The 18,447-nt window shown below is 51.6% G+C and overlaps 4 protein-coding genes and 3 non-coding genes across 7 annotated transcripts; 2 read left to right on the top strand and 5 right to left on the bottom strand.

Annotated features, from left to right (window-relative positions):
- Positions 1–172: 172 nt before the first annotated feature.
- BO80DRAFT_434967 (uncharacterized protein) lies at positions 173–2,238 on the top strand (the record flags this gene model as incomplete). Its single annotated transcript, XM_025720894.1, has 5 exons — positions 173–1,651; positions 1,752–1,773; positions 2,094–2,098; positions 2,137–2,163; positions 2,206–2,238. 5 exons carry the CDS (start codon positions 173–175, stop codon positions 2,236–2,238), a joined length of 1,566 nt encoding a protein of 521 aa, XP_025575224.1.
- Positions 2,239–3,603: 1,365 nt separating this feature from the next.
- BO80DRAFT_t159 lies at positions 3,604–3,693 on the bottom strand. Its single transcript has one exon. It is a non-coding gene; the product is annotated as a tRNA-Leu (tRNA).
- Positions 3,694–4,047: 354 nt separating this feature from the next.
- Positions 4,048–7,841, bottom strand: BO80DRAFT_425290 (DNA ligase (ATP) DNL4). Its single transcript, XM_025719487.1, has 7 exons — positions 7,694–7,841; positions 5,455–7,568; positions 5,279–5,410; positions 5,100–5,232; positions 4,949–5,054; positions 4,469–4,901; positions 4,048–4,419 (listed from the first exon to the last, which is right to left on the bottom strand). The coding sequence occupies exons 1-7, from the start codon at positions 7,765–7,767 to the stop codon at positions 4,403–4,405; spliced, it is 3,009 nt and encodes a 1,002-aa protein (XP_025575223.1). The 5' UTR covers positions 7,768–7,841; the 3' UTR covers positions 4,048–4,402.
- Positions 7,842–7,996: 155 nt separating this feature from the next.
- On the bottom strand, positions 7,997–11,866 carry BO80DRAFT_382324 (putative C2H2 transcription factor). Its single transcript, XM_025716888.1, has 6 exons — positions 11,545–11,866; positions 11,234–11,450; positions 9,559–11,113; positions 9,235–9,501; positions 9,039–9,183; positions 7,997–8,983 (listed from the first exon to the last, which is right to left on the bottom strand). Exons 1-6 carry the CDS (start codon positions 11,573–11,575, stop codon positions 8,064–8,066), a joined length of 3,135 nt encoding a protein of 1,044 aa, XP_025575222.1. The 5' UTR covers positions 11,576–11,866; the 3' UTR covers positions 7,997–8,063.
- A 500-nt stretch (positions 11,867–12,366) lies between these two features.
- BO80DRAFT_t158 lies at positions 12,367–12,447 on the bottom strand. Its single transcript has one exon. It is a non-coding gene; the product is annotated as a tRNA-Ser (tRNA).
- An 88-nt stretch (positions 12,448–12,535) lies between these two features.
- BO80DRAFT_t157 lies at positions 12,536–12,616 on the bottom strand. Its single transcript has one exon. It is a non-coding gene; the product is annotated as a tRNA-Ser (tRNA).
- A 1,866-nt stretch (positions 12,617–14,482) lies between these two features.
- Positions 14,483–16,480, top strand: irs4 (the record flags this gene model as incomplete). Its single annotated transcript, XM_025722109.1, has 2 exons — positions 14,483–14,532; positions 14,980–16,480. The coding sequence occupies 2 exons, from the start codon at positions 14,483–14,485 to the stop codon at positions 16,478–16,480; spliced, it is 1,551 nt and encodes a 516-aa protein (XP_025575221.1).
- Positions 16,481–18,447: the final 1,967 nt, after the last annotated feature.

Here is an 18,447-nt window from a genome sequence, read left to right as displayed (position 1 = left end):
CCTCCACCGGGGAATCGCCCACGAGACGTTTCCCTCCCTCTACTCTCGTCCTCCTGTCCTTCCCCCCATCCATGTATCTCGCTCAGACACTCGATTCCAGTGCCTCGTCGGGCTTAGAACGCCTTACTGAATTTAAACAAAAACAATCGTGCTGTGAGCTTCAGCTGTGAAAATGATGGTCCCAAGAGCCTTCCTTTTCAGTTCCGTGCCTTCTGCGCCGAAATCCTCCCTCCGCCAGCATGGGGAGAAGATCCCCGTCACTAAATCCTCCCTGGATCTTCTCAACAGCCAGGACCTCTCGGGCCTCGAACTCCCCTCCGAGACTTCTCCGCCGTCCATGCACACCAGTCCGGTGATTATCCCTCCGAAGCGGGCTCCCCGGGTGACATCCGTGCTTTCTCAGACGGCGATTAAGGGTCCAAACACGCCGAAGAAGTCCAGAACGGTGTCTCACAGGTCGTCGTCGGCCACGTTGGCTGACCGGCCCGTGCCCAGTTCCATTGCGTCCATTCTGGAGGCCACTGCGATCCCCGTGCCGCGCCGTAACTGGAGTGTCCGAGAGTCTCGCAACCGGAAGAAACTGCCGCGCGGAAACCATGTGCAGGATTTCAGCAAACTGTTGATGGACGGAGTGGGCGATAATCTGGTGGATAGCACTGGCAACACTACCCTCGACCTACTCTTGAGTCCTCCGGAGGAGCTGGACCGGTCTACGGTTGGCAGTGACTGTGACAGCGAGGCCCCGTCGTTCTCTGCTTGCTCCTTGTCGGTTGCGTCGACCCCGTCATTGGACCGCGACTTCGATTCTCCGTGTAGTCTTCCTGCCCCGTCTACGCCGTCCAGCCACCGGAGTCCGTTGGAGAGAAAGTTCCAGCGCCAATCTCCGTGCGAGAACTGCATCTTTGATCACCCCTTACTCGACACAGAAACGTCGGACACGGAGGAGGAATCCGTCGGCCAAGCCACCTTGTCCGGTTTCAGCCCGAAGACCCCGACTCCATCTCGAACGCTCCCACGCCTTGGATCCACCTTCAAGTCTAACTTAACGGCTTCGTTGCGAGCCATCAAATCGGCTGCGCAGAGTGTCTCAGCCTTTGCGACGCCTTCCGTCCAGCCGGACGATTTTTTGACCCGCTCCCTTTTCACGATTACACCGGAGATGACGGACGACCGACGGCCTCCGCCGATGAACGAACCACCCTCGCCCGCACTCCGGCGGTACCTGAACCCCATTACGGTTTCGCCGGCGGAGATGTACGCTTATCAGGAATACCCACACGAGCCGCTGGACACCCACAACTGCCCGGTCTCCGTGCAAATGCAAACGTACCATCGCTCGGGTAGGCGCGGCAGTCGCAGGAGCGGGTTCCACCTGGCACGCTCCGAAGGCCGAGACAAACAGCTGCTGCCGTTCGACCCCGAGATCCCGCCGATGTCACGCCAGCGCGAGCCTCGGGAGAACAGCGATTTCCTGCGGATGGTGGTGCTGGAGATGAACATGCGCCGTAGCGGCAAGCTGCGGGACGACATTCCGACGCGGGCGCGGATCTGGCTGCCTCCACGGAAAGGAAGTCAAGGGCGATACATGCGGTACGAATATTATGAAGATGAGGATGAGAATGCGGTTCCCTCCCGATGGGTGGGGGTGTCTGTGAGCAGTCTGTAGATATCGACCGTGCGTCGGCTCACATTCGTTTCATTGTTTCAACACTCGTTGCAGCGCTTATCATTTTCTGTACATACAAGCATAGGTAGCGGGCGCGATCCCTACAGGTAGGGACATAGCGAGGCGTTGGGGTCATCATCAATTGGATTATTACTACACTATACCTTAAGCCTCACTTGCGTAGAATATACCCCATAACAACCCATCGCTGACGCGTGGATAGTAGATAACCAGTATCATCATACCCTAGCCAACTGCCTCCCGGGAGACTAACTCGGCCACCTCACGGAAGTTACCGTCCTAGATCCATCCATAGTATCTACACTAGTCCATGGCAGCCTACAGGGCTACCCTACCCGCAGACTGCAGACTGCAGACATCTCCATCTAACCGAATCCAACTAGTGCTGATACTAGAGTCTATCCAGTCATAGTAAGGGTAGTAGTTCCTTATCAACCTACCCGTTCCAGTTAGATAGGAACGACCTTCCCAACAGGGTAAGTCTTGTACTCGATTCCATTACCTATGTATTTACTTAGTATCTCGGAATTGTTCCGTTAGTGCACTCATGATGGAGTTAATTGTGTGTATACTGTAGAGAATGAGGAATTTAGTGTCGTTATTGTGAATATGTTGTTTCGATGGATAATGGGAATTAACAATTGTTTGATGTTATTGGTTGGTTTATTGGTCGGGGGGATGAAGTGTTAGATGACTTAATTATTCATTTTTGATTCCGAGGAAATAGATACTTGCGTTGGATGGATGGATGGGAGTAGGAGTACTATGTATGTATGACGACCAACCCGACTTACTACCTCAGGCTGCCAACCTGCCTGCTGTGTGCTGTGTTTGTCTCACGCGAGCATCCAACCCCTACCCTACAGCCTGCCTAGTGTCTACAGCTTACAGCCAACAGCCTAATCTAGGCAGCCTACACCCCTGACCCGATGCCAGCCGCACTGGATTCATTTATCATGACATGCATGTCCTGTTGCATTGCCTATACCCTATCCTTCTATACCCTTTATTCAATTATCATATTATCTAGACCAACACAGCGTCATACTACCCCAAATCCCCCCCTTCCCCCCACCACCCAACAACAACAACCAAGTATACAACCAAACCAGATCCGATTTCAAACCCAAACAACAATAAAACAATCCCATCTATTGGCATCACCCCACGGAACCCCAAACCTACGCAGCGAATCATTCCCGAATTTCCCCAGTGATGACGCACAAGACGCGGGTAGGGGAATTCTAAATAAGTAGGATAGAGTTTAAGTGTCTGTCATGTTAGAGTATAGTACGGGGTATAGTATAGTATAAGGTGTTACGGGTATGGTATGTATGTATGTATGTATGAATGGTATTGAGTTTAATTCATAGTATATTAAGTATCCGTATGAGGATTGGTATATCCAATCCATATCTAGAACAAGGTAGGTTTGAAGGGAGGGAGGGAGGTAATACACCTCAGCTGGTTGGTTGGTCGTGATCATCACCTCGTTTCTTGGTTTCATCCATCCATGATGGCTGGCTGGCTGCTGGAGGATGAAGGATGACACCGTGCAGGAATTCTTATCTCTGTCCAATTGGATGCATCGCTCAAAGGGTTCAGGTCTCAGCCACGGTGACATGTGCAGTGTGTATGTATCTACCTAAGTAGGGGGTCTGACGGACAGCTGGTAGGAGACTGGGTGGGATGGTGATGCGTTGGGTGTTTGTAGTATCTATTCTTGGGTGTATGTTTAGATCAATATCTATCACTAGTACTCCGTATGGATACTATGTATTATCAGAGACTGATAGAGTTATCTCTGATCGATAACTGATAGACGATGAATGATGCGCAGATGATGTCAGTATCTATCATCTTGCCGCCGCTATATCCATCTACCCCCTACTCCAGCAAAAAGGACCAAAAAGTCTTGACAAGGACGGGACTCGAACCCGCGCTCTTTCGAATTGGTGTATTGGTAATACCTAAAACCAACGCCATAACCACTCGGCCACCTTGCCATTTGCACATTCAAGGTGATTGTTTTTATTTGTCATGATGTAAGAAACTGCAAATGAGTGCCAATTCGACCGCCGATTGTGGTTGTTTGGGGAAATCTAATGTTTTAATTTCTTGTTCGTTATGGATTTGCTACTAATTTCTTGTAAATAAAGTCGTGGTGTGGCTGAATCTATCATCTACGAATCTAGAAACAGATTCTACTTCCTAATTCTAGTGCAGGTATCAAGCAGGAGTCTACCAGGTTGTATGTTTAGGGTTCCAAGCATGCTGGCATGCTGCAATCGTGGTACGTATCGTACCGGTAAATTACGGCCGCCGACCACGAGACGTCATCCAGCCTGAACCCGGACTGGCTGGAGATAAGACCTATTCGGATTCCCTGAGCTGCCTATTGGTCGCACGATATGTACAGACCCGTGGGGGTAGCATACAGACTGGGTTCGGGCTACAGGTGGTTTCTCCGGTGGTCGTGAGTCAGAGATAAGCGCTGTTCGTGCTACACTGCAGATATCCTCTTTCAGAATTCAAAGGGTCAACTTCGTTGATCGTCTGATGTGTGGGGTATACGAGTATAAACAGGAGACACATCAGGACGAATGATCAGAGCATGTGCGCCAGCATCAGGGTATCACAACGGACGGAGAAGAAATGTCCGCCATGCTAATCACTCAAGGTTGCACCGTCGATGCGTGTATACCCGATGCCCCGTCAAGCAGGATGAAACCCTAGAGTCCAATTAGCCCCGGCATCAGACAATCCCGTCTGCTCACTTACTCTCTTCGTCCAGGAGCGTCCGTTGCTTCCAGCTCTCCTCGATCCACTCAACCGTGACGATATGAGGGATCTTCTGGCTCGCCTGGGCAGACCAGGTTTTCCGTAATGAGCGGATTGCTGAAGATGGGGGGTCCGAATCCACCACCACATGGGTGATGGACGAGTCCGTCGCGGTATCGACAACGCTAGCGCCTGCGAATCGGGCCTTGTTGCGGGCCAAAGGAAGCCGATAGCCTTGGCCAGCGGGCTCGGGCTCCTCGGAATCCACGCCTTGCTCAGTCCGCGTGGGAAAGAAGAGCGTTAGGTTTTGGAACAGCCACCCGCATGGAAGCTCCCATCCCGCATCCACTTTCTCTTGGACAACGTCCCTAAGTCTGGCTTCGGGGGCCCGGGACGAATCGACCTTGTTGTCTTTGCACATCTTCTCCAGTAACTAGTAGCGGTTAGTTGCACGGCTGAAACAGAACTTGGGGGACATACAGCACTCAGCTCCTCCTTGGTGACATCGCGGGCATAGCTGTCATCGAACTGATCAATGCTGGTCGCTACCTCCGCTTCCTTCTCAGGTGTGGTGAAAAACATATGCCTGGATGGTTAGCAGTTAATCTAGCTCCAGGATAAGGCATCTCACCTAGGCTCTAGAGGTAGAAGCATGTCTGGAAGACCCGCGTCGATCTCATTCTGCCGCACACAGTCGAGAATCCAAATTGGTCGGACGATGCTCATGTCGCCCTTCTTTTGCAGCGAGGCTGCTTTCACAGTCCCTGTAGCATGTTAGTGGCTACATCTGGCTGCAAATGGCGTGCATACTTCTGTCCGCAATGCAGATTGTGTTGGGAGCTGCATTGTTGGTCTGGTATAACTTGCCCCCATTGGATTTCACCAGCTGCTCCAATTCCGCCTTTGACTTTTTGAACGGGGCGCCAGAGTCGGTCATTATAACTATACCAGTCAGATCACGCATTCGAAAAGGCATGGGAACTTACAGAAGTTGAGGCCGTCGAAAACATGTCCAGACGGTCCGTCATACTTGACTTCCGCATCAGCACTGTACCCTGCAATCGTCAATGGCTTCTTGGTTGCTCTCTTCACCCGTTTCTTCCGGAAATTCTCGACATTGAACTCCTTCTGCTTCTTTTCCTGCTCCACGTTCTTCTGCATATCCACAAACTCCTGTACGGAGAGCGCACTCTTCCAGTCCTTATCCATGCGTAGCCTCCGGAACCGGGGAAAGCGCAATGTCAGCGGGACTCTAAACTGGTCACTGGGAGAGATGGAAGAGGCCTTGACGCAGAGTACTACCGAATCCTCCGGCTTGATCCATTGATCGGGACGCTCGTGTTGGGCATCTCCGCCTGCCAGCTCGATGTAAGCCGTTGGCGGTTTCTTCGGGTTCCAGTCCATCCATTTGCCATCGGTGTGATGGCGAATGTTCGCATAGTCAGCCGCTGTAAAGCCACCTCCGACCTTACAGAAAGAGTAGCATTTGGAAGCCTTTGCCTCTGGTGAAGAGGCGGCATCGTCGACCCTTAGGCCACATAGGAAGCTGGCAAGGGCACCTCCACGATGGCCACTGCCATAGTAGCCCCCAATTACGATCACGTCCAAGGACTCCCCAAACTCAGTCATATACTCAGGTTTCACCTTCATCCAGTCGTCGTGTCGTTCATTCAGGCGATAGGGGGATCTGGGGTTCTTGAGCACTAATCCCTCCGAGGCCTCTTCAACGACTTTTCGAAGCGATGCTTCTACTTGTTCCTTGTCCGTTGCTTCCTCGTAAGGATGGATCTCGAACCAACGGTATACTGGGTGTATACTCTTCTGCAGGGCATTTCGACGATCCCGAAGCGTGTATCTCGTCAAGTCATGCCCATTCAGGTATAGTATATCAAAAATCCGAAACAACGGCTGGCGTTTGCTCACAAAATAGTTGCTCTGTGCCTCAATCGCAGCCCCCTTCAACGTACCAAATGGTTCAAACGCTTCCTGCTCCGAATTCCAGACGATCATTTCACCGTCCAGGATCAAGCTCTTGACCCCATCCGCAAAGGCATCTTTGAGGTGCCTAGTCAAGGCACCATTCGGGTCCTCTAACCCATTTCCATAGAGATAAGTGTAATCCTTTGCCTTCCTCGACCAGAAGCAAAACTTTTTTCCTCCCGGAACCGAGTCATCGGACTCCATGTGAAGTTGCATACGCTCGCCATCGAGCTTTTCCTCAATCCAAAACACAGGGTCTTGCTCCGTCACCCCCATTCGGGAAATCATCCGATCCATGGAGTCCCTCTGAAACTGAGCTAGCTGCGGCTGGAAGCACTGCATCAACGAGATCCCCTTGTTCTCAGCCTCCAGTCGAATATTCGGATCATGCAGCTCCCAGCAAACCCGCCTCAGACTACTCGATATGCTGTAGAGAGTTTCCGCATCCGGATGCCACACATCAAAGAGCGTCCGCTCCGTAGCACCGACTTTCATCTGCCGCAGAATAATCCGGATGAGCCACAACAACTCCTCGGGATTCATCTTCCGATAAAACTCCGTCAGGATCGACAGCTGCTGCTCCTCCTTGGATGCATTCGAAAGCTGATCCAGTTTCTCATTCACATCCTCAATCAACATACCCCCCACCTCTGTCCTCATAGGCCGTTTGGAGAGGATATCGTAGCACCGTCTCGCAAAGTCCCCCCCGCTAAATCGGGACGAATCCGTCTGTCCCGGAAGCTTCCAATTCAAAAGATTAAACCCGTCTTCCGAGTTCTTATCAATCTTCATCACCTTCACAAGCATCTTCCCAATGGTCTTCTCTTTAATGCCATACATTGCCCGATCACGATCTTTGTCCGGAAGAATCAACCGAAAGGCAGGATAAATATCGTCCCCCACTTCTTTCCTCCATCGTGCGATAAACTGCTCAATCACGACGCGTCGTCGTTCAAATGAGCTGAGGTTCGCGTTGGATTGGCCCTGAGGTCCGACTTTTCGCCGCGAGGCGGCGGATACCGTCGGCTTGGTTTTTGCATCGCTCAATGGGTTGAACAGGGTCTCGAAGAGCACGTGGAAGGGTAAGGTTTTGGAATGGTTATGAGGGCGGTTGGGATATCTATGCAGTCGGATAATATGGTCAGTATAGTGAAGTGATTTGCGAAGCGTGCTAGCGCTGTGCAACACTAATAGAATTGAAGTCGCGTAGGACAATGCAAAAGAGGGGAGAATGGCACGGCTTACTTTTCGTCCAGGTTGGACTCGTTTTGGGAGGCTTGATTGTAGGATTTTCCATGACTACGGGTCCCTGCGTCCATGGCTCGTCCGCATACTCTGCATTCGGAATTGCAGTCGTGGAAGGAAGAGAGCCACGAGTTGACTGTTATATTGGTTGTCGTAGTGATGGTAGGCTTCAGTCCGCGTTTAGGCGGCAGCTCCGATAAGATAGCGGAGCATGTGACATGACATCACAGCTTCCGATGCAGTCGAAATGATTAAGTATATGTAAGGATCACTTGCTTGCTCTAGCTTGGGAATGTAGGCTTCACGTCATAACTATATAAGCACTAATATACATAGCTCATAATCACTTGTATTCCAGTAGCAGCACTTTTTATGGTTCGGAAACCAACTCAGCAAGTTTTGCCAGGATCGCGATGAACCGCCGGGATATACCCCACGAGGAAAGGCGGGTAAGTGCCATGCAGCCAGCATTGAGGGTCTTCTCTGGTCCATGCGGGGCACATACGTCGCCTACGCCACTCAGAACCGCTTTCATTCCGTGGCCTTCACGGACAAAAAGTTGAGCCAGCTCATCATCACAGGGTCTGTCCAGGTGGATACGCATCGGGTTTTCTGGCATGTCATGTCTGGTTTCAAGGCCAGTGTTCATGTCAGATACGGGGGCGTAGCATGAGCCATACGCCCAGAGAGTTAGTGTTGCTAGGAAGACGGCAACTGACTCATGGAATGCATGGCTCGAATACTCGCGAGCGTGCCACAGCGTTGCACCTGCGTGTATAACCGCCAAGCGGGCCTTGTACTGGTCGTGCTTGACCCAGCGTAAAATGTAGTGCCATTCAAGGGTCTGCTGGCGCCCACTCCAACGGGTCTCTTCCTTTGCTAATGAGGTTGCCAGCGATCGAATTTCACGAAACGGGGCCAGGAGGACTATGCGTGCCGAATGGAGATGCAAGATGGTAGGATGCTCAAGGCCAGCGGCCCTGGCTACGGCGCTGCTAGCCGCCCAGTGAAGTATATCCAAGCAATCACACGCACTGTTGCGCCACTTTGAATATGAGGGGACCCCGGGAAGCCATACAGAACCCGGGGGAATTGCGGAATGCCGGGACTGTTTCTTTGACGTTGGGTTCCAAAAAGACAAAGGGCGACGGAAGTAGTCGCCTACTTCCCACATGCGATGATATAGTGCATGGACGAGCAGAACCTGGCTGAATTCTCCTATATCCGGTACAAGCTTCTTTTCGATGTACATAACAAGAACCGCATCGTAGAGCGAAACTTCTTCCTGACCTACAAGACAACCCATTAGATCTATACGTCAAGTGACAGACAATAGGCGAGATACCTGAAACTCTTTCCCGAAGTTCCTGCCAAGCCCCGGAGGATTGTGCTTTCCAGAGAATCTCGTGAGAAGGCAACTTCGCTTGCCCATCGTCAAGAGAGAGCAAAGGGCGCTTGTCAAAGTGGTATGCTATTGTGCAGTCCAGAAGCTATTCTAGTGTTAGGCGGGTAGTTATCGGATGTATGAGGCGAGCACGTACCCATATAAAATAGCCGGTCCGTCTGCGGATCTCGTCTTCAATCCACGACTCCCATGTCTGCTCGTGCATTTGCCCGCCTGTGAGCGGCATCGATTTGTCTGAGTGACCAAGGAGATTTTCATGGGTCACAAAACCGATCAAATCGCCGAAACTATTCAGCGCAGAAACCCTAGCTCGTTCGTCATAACTGTAAAGTAGCCCAACGCAGTTCAGTGTTATCGCCTGAAGAAGCCAGATGGGTGCTCGGTCCTCATAGCACTTCTCTTTCTAGAGAAATTGGATGATTAATGACGGTACCCCGTAGAAGGAAGAATTAACTCTCACCTCGACAGTTATAGCACGCCTGAGAAATTCGTGAAATGCCGGTGCACACTCGCTCTGTTCTTGAAGACCGGCAAAATGACAGCCAATTGCTGACAGTGTCAGCACCACCAGCCAGTGGCATTTATTCAGGTCGAACGTTGGAAGGTGGAATATCGGATAGACAGGTTGGAAATTGTCGAAATAGAGGTAGATGAAGCTTGACAGTATCTTCGCATCGGGGAAGTAGTTTGATTCAAATTTTGGATATAGAAAATTGTCTGTGCTGCACATCTGTACGAACGCGTTATGTATCATGTGGTATGTTGATGGCTCGAGTGGATATTGACGGTCATTTTGGTCCTCGTTTGCGGCATGAACTCTTGCCTCGGGGAGAATCGGGAACAAGAACTGAGGTTGCCCATTTGTTCTCTGCAGCTGTATGGAAGCGTCGGCAGAAACCGTGGACAATCCTGACCAGGCGTCCCGTTCCCGCCTGAAGTTCGAGAATCCCGGAACAGCTCCATCCATGAAGTGATCTCCTGCGCGCTGGGTGGCATTGTTATACTTCGATTGGGATATTTGACTTGGACTTTCGGTATTACCACCCAGGGAGGTGTTCCCGGATGGTGTCCGAGACACATTCTCTGACGCCATTGGACTACTATCAGTAATTGATGGAAACCAGGCCGTTTGATTCAGAGAAACATCTGGAGGCTTTGATCCAATTGCTTTTGGGTAGGAGGAGTTCAATGGATGACTGTGGTCGTTGGAATCAAGTGGATTCTGGGGAAGCCAGTTGATTGTAGAGAGCGTGGACTGGCTCAGAGGTCGCATTAGCTCCATCCGTACCTGCTGGTTCTCTACTGTTCGTACTGTCGCGATGCCATTAGGGTCTTCTCCGGCTGTATGGAAGCTCTTGGATTGATGGGCTGATTCGGCCATCTTTTCGGTCGATGTAGCAACGTGTGAGTACGTGTCCTGTAGTCCCACACCAGCATATTGGTGGAAAGAGCCACGCGCCTTTTGGATCTCTCTATCCGAACTTGATGAGAAGACGGATCTCGAGGTTTCTTCCATAGCAGAAGCTTGTCCGTTGCCCCTGAGTTCGTCCGAAGATCTCTTTCCAAGCTCGAAGCCATCAGCAGTTGCTGGAACATTGGACGCCACCGTGCCAGAAACACTTGACACAGGCATTTGGAGTTGAAATTGAGTCACCTGGTATTGGAAAGGCGGTGGCATTGATCGTTCTCCATTCCGCGACGGGCGCAGATCAGAGCCATTTGCCAATGTAGATTGAATAGGATGGGGAGACTGCCCGTACGATGCGTCATCATTGGCAAGAGAGGCCTGGGCCTCCTTTCGGGCCTTCGCTTTCGAACGTCTCTCGGTTGGATACTGGCACTCAAGGGACCGGTTCTCGCAACGTGTACATGGCGAGCCTCCACTGCATCGTACCCTTGCGATGGCGCACTTATAGCAAGCGCGGAACGTCTTGACGGTTATTCGGTGCGTGCGATCCTTCCCCCCTTCCATTCCAGCATTATGGTGACTGAGTTCGTGGCGGTGAAGAGTATCCCTAACGCTCCTGTCAGTCTGCATGGTAGAGGAAGAGTGGGAGGATGCTAGATATATGGGCGGTGCCAAGAAACCCGCCAGCGTTCGGGCATCAGTTTTAAGGACTAAGCAGGTAACCTACGTTCTCGAAAAGTGCCGGCCACACTGCGCACACTCAAATGGCTTCTCCTTGGTATGGCTTCGGAAATGACGCTTCAAGTGTTCTGGTCGCCTGAAGGTGCTCTGGCAGATCGAGCACTTTGTCTGGCCGGTTGCTGTCGAGCTATGCGGTGTGTCACGGTTATGGCTGCTGCTGTCATTGTTCGTTGGCCCTTCGGCCTCAAGGCGGGTCACGGTTTCTATGTAACAGTTAATCTGCCTGCCTGCAAGCGAGACGCTAGGATGGCGCATCCCCTCCTTTGCCCCGGGAATGAAACCAGGGTCTGATCTCACCTTGCCCAGCATCGCTCTTCTCCGGAGACATGGCGTCTCATGGGCGAATGTTCGTCGACAGACAAGCTGGAGAAGTCTCGCATGGCACCTAAGATACGCCCGAGTTACTGGTTCGAGGACTGAGCAGTACTATCTCGGGAGACTCTGCAGACAATCGCCATCGTATCACTCGAGGACTCCTATCGTGTGGTCCAGGGGGGGGAGAAAGTCACTCGGAAGAGAAAATCGGCGGAGTGTGGTCAGACAGCTGTCCGCCCTGGTTAGCATCTAGCGGAGGGAGGAACCATGCTGGCTGTAGTTAGACGGGGGCACTGGAAGCGGGGAAGTCGACCGGAGTGACTAGAGGGACTCACGGTGACTGGCTTAGTCGCACTTTTAGCCTCGGGGGGGCCCACGAACCCATCGCCCTCCGCGTGGGCGCCAATCGCCATGATTGGAGGGGATCCCGAAGGTTTAGATTAATGTTGCATGTCCCTTCCCAAATTCGCGTCTGATCCTGGGCTCTTTTTTCCGAGGTCGGTTAAATACCCGTTTGTGTATAAGCTCCATGGGAAGAGGAAGGGTATTTTACGACAATCATTCAAAGGATATGCATGTGAGGGACATGAGGATTGGATGGTATAAATTGAATGTATGAAGAGTGGTGTGCCAATCCCAGCAGACAGGAACCTTAAGGTACTAGAACTCACCATCAGCCCTGGTAGGTATCCTTCTGCTTCCAAATTACAGAAAAGGGAAGGAGGAAGAAGAAGAAAAACAGACGTAAAGTCATTGAGCTTAGCATACTCCGTACCTGATGTGGTATTAAAAAAGCATTGAAATCGTCAGCGACAGGATTCGAACCTGTGCACGCGAACGTATCAGATTTCGAGTCTGACGCCTTAACCACTCGGCCACACTGACTTCGATTGTTATCGATTTGAGATTTAGATTATAATTGGCATCCGTCTGCTCCGAGCTTAATGAGTAGGTATAAAAAAGTATTGATATCCGTCAGCGACAGGATTCGAACCTGTGCACGCGAACGTATCAGATTTCGAGTCTGACGCCTTAACCACTCGGCCACACTGACTAATCGCTTTGTTATCCGCAGAAATAATGTGCCAGTACAGTCATAGAGGCGCTCTATCTTTTGTACGGAGTATTGATTGTAAAAATGACCTTCTGTCAATCCTTCCCATTGCCGGCGGCGTGGCATAGTATTGCTAGTACTTACTGCACACTTCCTCGAAAACTTGGAGGACTGTTGAGAGATATAGACAGTAGTCGAAATGAAGTACAGAGTGCAAGGCCTTGTACATATATGGGCCCGGGCCATAGGTCTAAAATAAGTATAAAGTAGACCTTTTTCATCTCTTCCACGAGATAACGAGTAAAGCATGTACCTTTTGTCCATAGCCGATATATATGTCTACTAGAAGACCTCACTGACCCGGAAATTTGAGAGTGGTCGATCTTCCGAAAAGGTATTAGAATCAGACAGTCACAGAAGCTTGTTCAACCGTCATCCAGGCACCGGTTGAGTCTAGCTGATCTCTATACAGCATTTTGAGACGCTATAGGGATAAGTACTGGGCCAGAGGGACTCTTGCTGCGACCGGAAGACGTCCCATGGGGAATACAAGAAGGATATCTCACCAATGTCAGCTCTTCGGTTGACTCGATATAATATTGAACCAGAGCAAACCTAGCCCCAACCAACCTTGAATTCGGAAATGCTAAAGCACCACGGGGTATTATGCTGGATTATGCACCATCTCATGTGTATGAGGATGGCAGAGCCAACCTTCTGTGGGGTCTGCAAGAGAGCGGCTTCACAAGTCAAATCGTTTGACCAGATATATTCAACCTCCAGGAACCCGCACATGTCACCGGAACATTTCAGACTGCTCGATCTTGCGTTTTTAATTAAGAGATACTTTCTAAGAACACCCGTCAGCTCATTGTTGGAGTCATATGCGGGTGTCTTGCTCTGTGCCATAACGCAACAACAGTAGCGATGCCGTAATCCTAAACTCCCGAGAGATTAGTTCAAGTCTATATGAGTTTGAGCATCAAGCATGGCTTTCATCAGGAATTCCGAAGCCCACATAAATGATAGTTCCCGAATGTTCATTCGCTCACCTGCTCCTTTGTCGGATTCAGGGACATTGGTGGCCGGGATATTGATATACTTGCAATTGATCCGATACTGAAGGACTTTCTTGGTGGTGCAAATACTGACAACCATAGAAAGACCAACCCTGTGTCTCAAACAGGCCTAGGAGTGAAAGGCTTCATGGCGTAGTTCGGCCGAACAGCAACGAAGAAAGGGAAGCGCAAGAAGTACTAACCTTCTGTCCTAATTAATGTTGATAAATATCTATTCCAATCAGAATATCACTCACCTCGATATGTAGAGAGAGCAGTTGCTATACCAAATAATATTGTAAGAAAGTTATTAAGTATATTATGATGTTTTGGGAGCAGACCCAGTATCTATTTCTTATATACAGTTCAACTCTTGAAACAGAGACAAAACCCCCCCACTAGGTGTATCGGCATCGGTCGCGGCAAGGTAAATTACATCAAAGACAAGGCAAGAAAGATGCCAGGTCTAAGTAGCGCATTCGTAGTCATCAAGATAGTCTTTCACCACCTACTTCCCTTTTCGGTACCACCCATAGTCTATAGGCAGATCTTGCATGAGACCACCAGAAAGGATAGATCGATCAGCAATATTGTGACGTTGTCTGATAGATCTCAGATGCATGCTAGTGCCACCAATCGATAGCGCAACCCAATCCTGATGATATACTAGTTTTATGGTTCGAGATATGCAGTATTTTTCTGGTTGCTTACTTGCATACACATCACGACGAACAAGCCGATATGAGAGTCCCATAGTAGGTTGCCCTGTGTCTCGCAATGAACTGCCGCAAGGGATCGGATCAATACTATGTCGGTGGTTCTAGATGCCCTTGGAACGTCACCCGTGACATTGGAACCGTGAGTTACCCGCAACTTGTCAAGTTGGCCTCCTTCGGCCGGCGCACAGACCCATTAGCTCAGCAGACCTGCAGACGGGGGCCCCCGTTGCCGTTCCATCATTCCCACGCCTCCCACTGCGCGATTGCCTTTTACCGTTGGAACTGGAGGCCATTGTTGTCGGACTATTTGTCCTCATTTCCACAGGAGGTGAACCTGCTCTTGGCCTGTCACTGTTAGCCTTGGTCCAGACTTGACGACCGCTGTGAACCTTGGATCGGGGCTCCCATGAATGGCCAGCCCGACTTTCGCTCTGGACCGCCGGTTGCCTCGCCGTGCGTCCTCGAGTCATGTTAGCAGCACCGTGACAGCCCTCCAAGGAGCCACTGCCGCATTCAATGCAAGCCCTTCCAGACCGCATTCGCCTATTGTCAGCCATAGATCTGGTGCAACCGTGGGATCCAAAAGTGTCAGCCACCATAGTCCCCATCTAGTCCCGCTTCGCAACATGCAGTCCCCAGAGCTGCCCGAAAGTGGCTCGGTCAGGGACATGATCGGGAGATTTAGTGATTATCCGTCACCTCACAGTCTAAAGAATGCATCCGGGAATGTCCCTGAGAGCGTAGGGGCGATCAGATCACGCACTCCACAGCAGATCGCTGCCCAGCTTGCCGCGGGGAGATCGACGCCTGGCGAGAAATCAGCCACGAACATGGGTGTCAGCAGGATGCAAGGATCGATGACGGCGCTCTCGAAGCGCAGTGATGGCAATGAGAGACCACCCTTGCTAGCGCCGAAGCCGGTATGGGCTACAGCTGCAAGCACTGCCTCGTTTGACAACATCCCACAAAGCGAATCCGAATTACCGCTGAGAGATAAGTCGACTCAACGGAAGCCAGTAGTGCAGATATCTTCTATAGACGCGGCAAGACTGGCTGCGAAGACGAAGCCTCGCCCTCCACCAGTGCCTCGGAAACCACCTGCGTTTGCCAGCGGTCCAACCTCTTCCCCTGACAACATACATCCTAAGGGGCCAGAGAACCACGAGCAAATTCTAAGCTCTCACTCCTCACTTCATCTTAAAGATACTCCCCTCTCTGAGACACCGCCACTGCTTCCACCGAGGACGGGTGGCTCATCCGTGCCTCGGAAGAACCCAACAAATCATCGAACTCTCCTAGAAACCAACTATGTGTCCCGGACGCGACCATCAACGCCCGGCACGGCATCCCTGTATACTGCTTCGGTGAGCAATAGTACTACGAGCTTGCTTGACAGCTCCTCGGGGCTGGATGAAGGGGCGCTCTCGGATGCGATTGTCGCCTCATCATTGGCATCTGTCCGGGCCTCACAGGAGAGGAAAGTCCCACCGCCCCCACCACCGCAGCGCCGAGCAAGGTCTCGTTCTTTGAAACATTTTTCGCATACGACCAAGCAAGAGCATTCGAATTCCCCTAGTCCATCCACCCACCTACGACAGACACTCCGGGACCCAACCAAGATCGTCGATGGTGAGGGGTACCAGAGACATAAGCATTTAATTCGGAAGCACCCGCATAAGCATCATGAAGGCGAGCGAAAAAGATGGCGGAGTGAGGTTACAGAGAAAGAGCGAAAGCGATACGAGGGCGTCTGGGCTGCGAACAAGGGATTGTTGCTTCCCCCCGAGCACCAGAGGTCCCCCGAAGCGTATCCCCCGGGAGCCTCGGAGATGGTGGTCAACCTGGTGGCCGCGGACATTTGGTCGCGTAGTCGCCTACCGCGGCATGTCCTAGCGCAGGTTTGGGAATTAGTGGATGGGCAGCGGATTGGTCTTCTCACCCGGGAGGAATTCGTGGTCGGGATGTGGTTGATTGACCAGCAGCTGAAAGGCCACAAACTCCCGCAGAGGATTCCCAATAGTGTCTGGGCGAGCGTCAAGCGGATATCGGGGGTGCATATCCATGGGCTCCCTCCTGCTGCATACTAGATTGCGATCTCTCATCGATGATTGTGGAGACATGCAGTGGATCGGTATGGAGTCGTCGTCGTCGGAGCTTTGTGTGCACTGCCTAGGTGATCACCCGATTCAATTATATACGGTAGCCCCAATGCTAGCCGCGACCAATGCTAGCATAGATGAGGACCATCTATATCGGACGTGGGCTATCCTATCTATGGCGAACCGGCCGATCGTACGGGAGTACGGAGTAAGCCCCCATGATATTGGCTCCTCTGGGGTCTAGATATCGGCCATCCTGACAAGTGACTAGCCCTGAAGCCTACTATGGATCTAAGCATGCAGATAGATTAAGGAGGTCCCGTCGTTGTTCCGTGAGTAACCTAGCAAAAGAAATTCCAGAGCCCAGCCGCACTTACATTAGAGTGCATATTACGTGAAGTAGTAGGTCATCCCCGTTCGGGATTCTTTGCGGAGACCATTGATGGATCCAAACTTTGCCATTGCTGCTGTCTGCGATGGTGCAACCTCCATAAATGTGAAGGTGCCTCTTGTTTCCATGACTGGTAACAAGCCCCGGCCCCTCGCTTCCTCTGGGTCAAGCCTACGTCACTAGAACCCCCCCCCCCCGGAGTGCATGGACCGTACCTTCTACTGCGGCGGCGATTTCCGCGGGACGGATGCCCCTCACGTGATATCTGGCATCGGGGTCCAGTTTGCTTGATTCGGGTAGGAGCCAGTGGCGTTCACTGCCTGGGGCCGCGCCACTCGGCTGGTGCTGGTGCTGATGGTCCCCGAGAGGCAAAGGCTGAAGCATGCCCGAAGGGCTGGACCCTGCGGAGAACACATCGTAAAGAGGGGGGAGGGAGGGCCAAAGGAAAAGAAAACAAAAAAAAAAAAAAATAGGAAAAAAAAAAAAGCCAAGACCACATAAAACCAGGAACGAGTCAAGCAATAGCAATATGCAGAGCTGCATGCCTCGAAACGACGTTTGAAGAGCGATCTGCCACTTTCTTAGATCCGTGCCCCATCAAAAAAAAAAGCAGAAAAGAAAGGCATTGCGGGAGACTAAAAAAGAAACGACAGGAGATCTCCGATTGTTATTCGACGACCGCCGTCGACCCGGCGTGCCTTTTGACTAATCAGGGCCCATCGCCCGCCACATTACGCTTTTTTGGGGGCAGAAGCAAATCCCGAACGCTCGACGGTCGGGATTTGCCTCGTTGGGTCTGGAGGATGAATAAGCGGTACTCGCTCCAGCACTGGCTCCCCCCCCCCCAGCCCGGGCCAACTGCGGTATATCAGACCACGCCGGGGGCTTAACATTTTAAGGCCCTTCAGATTGGCTCTTCCTGAGGACGGTGTTTGATGGGTCTGTGTGGGAGTCGGTGTTGCTGTCGCTGTCGTTGTTGTTGTTGTCGTCGTCGTCGTCGTGGGTTTTGCCGGTCGAGGTATGCGCCTCACTGGACAGTCTCCGTTCGCTGCTGCATCGGTCTACGGTGATGGTCGTCCGCTCTTTTCCAGGCGCCTGTTCCCTTCCCCATTGTTTGCTCAGCATACGCCGCCATGGTGTTAGAGGATTCCGAGCTGTCTGGTGAAAAGAATGGGGTCCCCAAGGTGGCAGTTACACAGTCCAAGACCGCCCGACCCACGGTGGTCCGCAAGAAGTTTGCGAAACCCCCGGTCAAAGTAGCTTGTTTGGCCTGGTGAGTTCCTTCCCTGGACTGTCCTTGTTTTCGGCCGCAAGCCACCGTGGTCTTGTCCACCGGGACTAATCCTGATTCCCTTGTCTCCCAGTCGTGCCTCCAGGACACGTTGTGATGGCCAAGATCCGTGCACGAATGTAGGTCGTCTTCCTCTCTGGATCGCGATTGCCGAGTCTATAGTATCTCTTGCTATTGTTTTCCTCCCCTCCCTCTTTGCCCCTTCCGCCCCTTCTCTCCATCTAATCCTTCCCTGGCTCTCCCATTGTTCTGCCTTCTGGTTTTGAAGCTTCA

The sequence above is a fragment of the Aspergillus ibericus genome (assembly GCF_003184845.1).
Source record: "Aspergillus ibericus CBS 121593 unplaced genomic scaffold BO80scaffold_20, whole genome shotgun sequence".
NCBI classification, from domain to species: Eukaryota; Fungi; Ascomycota; class Eurotiomycetes; order Eurotiales; family Aspergillaceae; genus Aspergillus; species Aspergillus ibericus.
This window is presented reverse-complemented; position numbering and strand designations above follow the sequence as displayed.

Excerpts from the sequence above, each read along its gene's own strand:
- BO80DRAFT_425290 (XM_025719487.1), bottom strand. The coding sequence starts at position 7,767 with ATGGACGCAGGGACCCGTAGTCATGGAAAATCCTACAATCAAGCCTCC. Across the intron at positions 5,411-5,454 it reads TTTCGACGGCCTCAACTTCT|TTATAATGACCGACTCTGGC; the intron begins GTAAGTTCCCAT and ends TGACTGGTATAG. Across the intron at positions 5,055-5,099 it reads CTTCTACCTCTAGAGCCTAG|GCATATGTTTTTCACCACAC; the intron begins GTGAGATGCCTT and ends CTAACCATCCAG.
- BO80DRAFT_382324 (XM_025716888.1), bottom strand. The coding sequence starts at position 11,575 with ATGTCTCCGGAGAAGAGCGATGCTGGGCAAG. Across the intron at positions 11,114-11,233 it reads GGCCGGCACTTTTCGAGAAC|GGATACTCTTCACCGCCACG; the intron begins GTAGGTTACCTG and ends CAGGAGCGTTAG. Across the intron at positions 9,184-9,234 it reads GGACCGGCTATTTTATATGG|CTTCTGGACTGCACAATAGC; the intron begins GTACGTGCTCGC and ends ACACTAGAATAG.